This window comes from Eleutherodactylus coqui, chromosome 2, assembly GCF_035609145.1.
Source record: "Eleutherodactylus coqui strain aEleCoq1 chromosome 2, aEleCoq1.hap1, whole genome shotgun sequence".
NCBI classification, from domain to species: Eukaryota; Metazoa; Chordata; class Amphibia; order Anura; family Eleutherodactylidae; genus Eleutherodactylus; species Eleutherodactylus coqui.
Window position 1 is genome coordinate 310,727,921 of NC_089838.1, and position 7,072 is coordinate 310,734,992.

Genomic DNA, 7,072 nt, shown 5'->3' on the forward strand with positions numbered 1-7,072 from the left:
TCACTTTGTTGAATTGCCCAGATTTTCACACATGAAAACCTTAGCGAGCATCGGCGAAATACAAAAATGCTCTGGTCGCCCATTGACTTCAATGGGGTTCGTTGTTCGAAACGAACCCTCGAGCATCGCGGGAAGTTCGTTCCGAATAACGAGCACCCGAACATTTTGGTGTTCGCTCATCTCTAGTCATTATCCATCAACATTTGAACATGAAGAAGCTATCTGCAAAGTGGGTCCCCAAATGTTTGACAACAGATCAGAAAAGCATGCGAGTAAAAAATTTCCGGTCCTTTTGGCAGTGTTTCCGGACTGATAAGAACTTCCTGGATTGATTGGTCACTATGGATGAGACCTGGATTTATTTGTATGACCCTGAAACCAAGGAGCAGTCAAAAGAGTGGAGGCACAGTGGTTCTCGCCCAAAGAAATTCAGCCACTAAGGCGATTGCGTCTGTGTTCTGGGATAAGGAGGGCGTGCTGCTAGTGGACTACCTTCAAAATGGTTGCACCATCAATGCAAGGTATTACATTAAACTTCTGGAGCAACTGAAGGCAGCACTGAAGTCCAAAGGCGCGGCAAGCTGTCCAAATGAATCTTGTTCCTGCAAGGCAATGCCTCTGCTCACACTGCACAAGCAACCATGGCAAAACTGGTGGAGCTAGGCTTCCAGTTGGTTGACCACCCACCTTATTCACCAGATTTAGCTCCTTCCGACTATCATCTGTTTTTAAACCTGAATAAACACCTCAAGGGTACCAAATTTCACACAATTTCTGATGCCATGGCTGCTATGGATGACTGGTTTGAGGCACAACCCAAATCCTTCTTTTTGCAAGGCCTACAGAACTTGGAATACCAATATAGGAAGTGTGTTGGCATCAGTGGAGAGTATGTGGAATAAATGTAAAGTGTCATCTTCCCATCTCGTTTCTTTTTGGGTAAAGCCAAAGACTTATAAGCAGCCCCTCGTACATTAGTGACCTTTGCATCCAACAATCTCATTTAATCCCTTTGAGACATAGTAACATAGTATATTAGGCTGAAAGAAGACAATGTCCATCCATTTCAGTCTGTTTTATCCAGAGGAAGTTTATTGATCTAGAGGAAGGCATAATAAAACCCAGTATGACAGTTTTCTGGAAAAATAACAATAAACTGTTTTACCTGGTTTGTGCCAAACTTACTGTGTGTTTATGGACCCTTTTGGACAATTTTTTGGACTTGTTAAAAAGGGGCATGGCCTAAATTGCCCTAATTTCAGTGAATCGAACGCAAATTTTAGCATAATTTTTGGCGGAAACTACACCAACTAATAGATGGTCCAAACTTACACTAGAGGCGTGGCCTAAATCATGCCAAAAAGTGCAGCAAATTGCGGTGAATTGCACTAAAATTTTGGTGCAATTTTTGATGTAAACTAAGCTAATAGGTGGCCTGAACTTCAACCAGACAGTCTTAAAATTCGACAGATTTATCATTCAACAGAGCTAATATGCTAAGTATTTGATAAGTCCTGCCTTTTTTAGACTACCTTGTAGACAGTATTAGGCTGACTTCACACTAAGATTTTTCTTGCGCAAATACTTTTCAAAGCATGCTATGTAGACTCGCTTTTTCCTTGACACTTGCGGAAACTAATTGTGATTTCCGTGAGAGTAGGAAAAAATCGCAGCATGCTCTATTTTGCTACAGACTCCGCACAGATGGCTTCCATTGTAGTCAATGGAAGCAGTCCGCTCCGCAGCCCAACCGCAATTGACAATGCGGGTAGGATGTGCGTACCCACCTCATCGCCTTGCAAAGGTGTGGGAAAAGCAAATATTTTTTAAAAATCTGTACTGTACAGCACTGACGGCGAACGTCTGTGATCATCTGTAGTACAGAAACGATAGGTACGCAAAACCTATTGTGACAACACAGGGGTTAAATATCACGCCAAACGGTCACTTTCCTTTTTGTTTGGTTTATTTACACACAATCTTTAACCGAAACAAAGATGACTGAGTCCCCAGGGCAATAATCAATACTTGAAACAACAAAGTCTCTGATAGCTTTAACCCTCCACAGACCGTAGGCAAAGTACATCCTCAGTTGAGGCAGCAGTACAAGTCCATAGGTTCGCACCGACCTGTGGGTGTCCAGGGCGCAGCTGGTCTTTAAGCCTTCAGTCTCTTCAGACTCTAGTCCAAGGCAGGCGTTCCCCAGGGATCCTGCTAGAACCACGCAGCGCCTCTCTGCTCACAAAGGGAATCACAGTTTAACCGCAGCCTGGATCTCCCAAACACCCCCCCCCCCCCCCCCTAGGTGTTGAGGTGAGGGGCGTCTCCCTGTCCACCTCTGGCCTTCTCAGCCACACACTGGGCCTGGCAGCCCTACAGCTCCACTGAGCTGTCTCTCTGTGGTTCTCTCAGTCACACCCTCTCCCTCTCTGCAGCAAGAACAACCCTTTTTATATCACTGACCACACCTGTGGGTGTTTTCCCTCTTGCTTCAGGCACCAGACTGATTGTCTGTTGCCCCCTACAGGCCATCCTCTGTAGCACAACCCTACACTATGTACAGCGAGCTGCAGAGTGAGAGGGTAAGTACTGTGTGAGGGATGAGAATAGAAGATGCAGTAGACATTCTACTTATTGAGGTTTGGTAGCAGGGAATTGGGGTCCGTCGGGGTGGGACATGCCTTCTTGGACAGCTATCATAATCCAGGACTATCCTGCAAAATCCAGGACAGTTGAGATGTATATAATGGGAGTCTATTCGCGACACATCTCATTTTATACCTATGCAGAGGGAAACACTACCGTACGATTCTCTTGACATAGATCACTGATGTGAAGGTGTGAACAGAGCCTATAATAATGCGTAATTTCTTTTCAGAAGTTGGGGAATAGGAGAGCCAGATGATTGGGAGGATGCTGAAGATTGTGTGTACTTGTGGGCGTTTGGAGTGTGGAATGATGTTTCCTGTGATTATGAAGACCACTACGGGATTTGTGAGAAGAAGCTCTGAGCTCATCTTAGACATCTAGAACCCAACAGAGAACTTTATAAATGAGGATGAATTATACTTCCGATGTCATTTATCTCTACATGATTTATGTCTCTACTGTTTATGGTGTAAGGAGCTCTTAAAGGACCCTTCCCCATTTTCTACATTACCTTTCCTGATTGCATTTTGAATAAAAGAAGAAACAGTTGAATAAAGTTTTCTTGTTTGGACTTTCCTAGTGTTTCTTAACCCCATAGTGTAGAACCTTTTTTGTATCTTAAGAACCAAGCAATTTTCATCATTGCATTGACATTAGAGATGAGCGAGCACACTCGTCTGAGCTTGATGCTCATTCGAGTATTAGGGTACTCGAGATGCGGGGGCGTGGCCTAGCCTGTGGAGCGAGCGGCAGCAGAATCCCTGTACTCCTGCAGCCTGAGCAGTTGTGGCAGTTTTCGGGGACCCCTAGGACACCTACGCTCCGCTCATCATCAGCAATAGCAATAGAAGGAGAGGTCGCGGGACCGAATCGGCCGCGAACGGGCATTTAGGCCTACCACAGGGGTGAAGCCGGGGCCTAAATTTTAGAGCCAGAGTGGACCGGAAGTGGAGAGCGCGCACGGAAAGACATCGCCGCGCCTGTAAGAAAACAACCAGCGGCGACATCCAGAGCCCCCGGACGAGGAGAGTGAGGTTTGCGGGGGGGAGAGGAGCGGAGGGAGAAGGGGCAGAAGGAGGGAGCAGACAGCGCTGAGATCCGCGGCGCCCCCCCCCCTTCCCGAACGCTGGGAAGCGGGACAGTGAGGGAGAGACTATAAATAGCCTACAATATCGAGCCAGCCAGGAGGACATAACTGGAACCTTTCTCACAGAGTGCACCACTGCGCAGCTCCTCCCTCCATACAAACATATATGATCCAAAGCAGATCCCCATCCTAGGGGAACAACAAGTCCCACACTTCCCACCTCACCACCTCGCCCCACCAACCCCAGCAGCTCATCGCCCCTCCACCCCCCCCCCCCCAGCAATATCATCCCCCACAGAAGAGCTTCCACCCTTCTAACAAGAACCATTCAGAGAGGGGAAACTACAGAGAGAGCCCTCTCTAACACAGGCACAGCCTGAATTTTTGAAGGAGCCCCCTTCAGCGGTGCTCTAAAACATGACAACAACTCGTCTCCAGAGTCAAAACGTTGCCTTCTGTGTACAGAGGAGGCACAACTTCTGTTGTATTCTGATGAAACCATAAAAATCAATCGCACCAAGCCTGCTGCTTGACGTTCATTTTTTTTTTTGGGGGGGGGCTGCTAAAACACGACAAGACAACACGGTGAAATAAGTAGGGACTCTTTATCCACACAGTTAATTCCTAAACTACCATGGCCTGTTGCTGAAGTGCCTGTACGAGTCAGAAAAGGCACCACAGTGGGACTCTATACACATGAAGAAACGGTGCCAGAATGGGAAAGACAAGTCGAGACAAAAGCAGCGACACATTAAGCACTCCTCGGCCACATAAAGGACAAACAGACATGCAACATTTCTTAAAAGAACGTAATTCCAGATCACCTCATCCATCCAGTAAAAAGGCGCTGAATATGACATCAACAACCCACCATAATCTGGAGAGAGAGGAAGATGCGTCATCGGGAGGCGAAGAAAGCGAGCATATTTCCAAAGGCTTCATGAGGGATCTGATCACAAGTGCTCTACACCCAATTATGTCAGACCTCTCTGAAATTAAAGAGGAACTCAAACACATGGGGAGAAGAGTGGAAGACCTCGAAGCGTCCTCAGCCAACGTTATCTCTCACTCTGCAAAACTAGAGGAAGTAATTAAAGAACATCATTCTCAGCTAATTATGCAAGAAGACCTTGAAAATAGGAACCATCGTAGTAACATAAGATTCAAGGGCCTTCCAGAAACTTGGGCAACAGAAGCGCTCCCCAAGGTTGCCGCAGAAATATTTACCTCGCTCTTGGGCGCAGAACGAGCTGCCACTATCACGATAGAACGCATCCACAAGGCTTTAAGACCACCTCCATCCCCCTCGGACCCACCAAGGGATGTGATCTGTAAACTCCTAGCCTTCCCAGATGCGAGAGCTATCCTAGAGGCTGCCAGAAGCAAAAAAGACCTGCAATATAGCGGTGCACACATCCAACTTTTTCAGGACTTAGCCCCTACAACCCTGACTAAACGCCGAATGTTGAAACCGCTACTAGAAGCCTTAAAGGGGTTGTCTCGCAAAATCAAGTGGGGTTATACACTTCTGTATGGCCATATTAATGCACTTTGTAATATACATCGTGCATTAAATATGAGCCATACAGAAGTTATTCCACTTACCTGCTGCGTTGCTAGCGTCCTCGTCTCCATGGTTCCGTGTAAATTCGCTGGCAGCTTGCTTTTTTAGACACGCTTGCGCAGTCCGGTCTTCTCCTCTCAGCACAAGCCGCTTCAGTGTGCTCGCCGCTACAGCTCTTCTGCGCATGCGCAGACGAGCTGTCACTGCTCGGGAACGCGCTGGAGCGGCCATTCTGTACCATCCTCTCTTAGAGGAAGGTGCAGAAACTGGAGCCGTCCTGCCGCCCCGAGAAGCCGCCCAGCTGTCCTGCCGTCCAGGTAAGTGATGGGCCGGGGGTGGGGTGTCTGCCGCTCTGCAGGGGGGTCTGCCGGGGGGGTCAGCCGCTGGGCCGGGGGGTCTGCCGCTCTGCCGCTCTGCAGGGGGGTCTGCCGGGGGGGTCAGCCGCTGGGCCGGGGGGTCTGCCGCTCTGCCGGGGGGGTCAGCCGCTGGGCCGGGGGGTCTGCTGCTCTGCCAGGGGGGTCAGCCGCTGGTCCGGGGTGTCTGCCGCTCTGCCGGGGGGGTCAGCCGCTGGGCCGGGGGGTCTGCCGCTCTGCAGGGGGGTCAGCCGCTGGGCCGGGGTGTCTGCCGCTCTGCCGGGGGGGTCAGCCGCTGGGCCGGGGTGTCTGCCGCTCTGCAGGGGGGTCAGCCGCTGGGCCGGGTGTCTGCCGCTCTGCCGGGGGTGTCAGCCACTGGGCCGGGGTGTCTGCCGCTCTGCAGGGGGGTCAGCCGCTGGGTCGGGGGGTCTGCCGCTCTGCCGCTCTGCAGGGGGGTCTGCCGAGGGGGTCAGCCGCTGGGCCGGGGTGTCTGCCGCTCGGCCGGGGGGTCTGCCGCTCTGCCGGGGTGTCTGCCGCTCTGCGTGGGGGGGGGGGGGGGCTGCGCCGGTTACCTGCTGCCTGGCGGTGGGTGACTGTGTGCAGTGGTCGGCGGCTGCGGTGGGTCCGGTCGTCGGCTGCGGGGCGTCTGGTTGTCAGGGAGACACAGCTGGTAGCGTCTCGGGAGCGCGCACGTCGGGCTACAGCAAGCGACAGGAAAAGAGCTGGCGGCCATCTTGGGGAAACTTTTTATAAGTTGCTGAAAAGCTGGAACTGTAAGTAGAAACCAGCTAGAAAAGTCATTTACAGGGGGGCTTAGTAATGTATGCTTAATTAGGGGGACTGGGCAAAAAAAAAAATTCACTGCTTCCTCGAGACAACCCCTTTAAAGGGGTTGTCCCACGAAAGCAAGTGGGGTTAAGCACTTCTGTATGGCCATATTAATGCACTTTGTAATATACATCGTGCATTAAATATTGGCCATACAGAAGTTATACACTTACCCCCTCCGGTGTTGGCGTCCCTGTCTCCATGGCGCCGACCGAAGTCTTCTCCCTCGATTAGACGCGCATAAGACCTGTGCGGCGCGAGCACGCCGGAGCGGCCCCATTCAACAGAACAGAAGAGCAGACTGCGCAAGCGCGTCTAATCGAGGGAGAAGGCTTCAGTCGGCGCCATGGAGACGGGGACGCCAACACCGGAGGGGGTAAGTGTAATGCACGATGTATATTACAAAGTGCATTAATATGGCCATACAGAAGTGCTTAACCCCACTTGCTTTCGTGGGACAACCCCTTTAAGAGCAAAAGACATCAAATACACCTGGCTCTTTCCATTCGGCATAGGAATATTCATTAAAGGCAAACGAATCAACGTCCGCTCTCCAGAGGACTTAAATAAATGCTGGCGACAACTGGACAT

The 7,072-nt window shown here is 50.4% G+C and overlaps 1 protein-coding gene across 1 annotated transcript; it reads left to right on the forward strand.

Annotated features, from left to right (window-relative positions):
• Nucleotides 1-202: 202 nt before the first annotated feature.
• On the forward strand, nucleotides 203-3,206 carry LOC136612837 (histone-lysine N-methyltransferase SETMAR-like). Its single transcript, XM_066593546.1, has 2 exons — nucleotides 203-889; nucleotides 2,879-3,206. The coding sequence occupies exons 1-2, from the start codon at nucleotides 642-644 to the stop codon at nucleotides 3,009-3,011; spliced, it is 381 nt and encodes a 126-aa protein (XP_066449643.1). The 5' UTR covers nucleotides 203-641; the 3' UTR covers nucleotides 3,012-3,206.
• The last annotated feature ends 3,866 nt before the right edge of the window (nucleotides 3,207-7,072 follow it).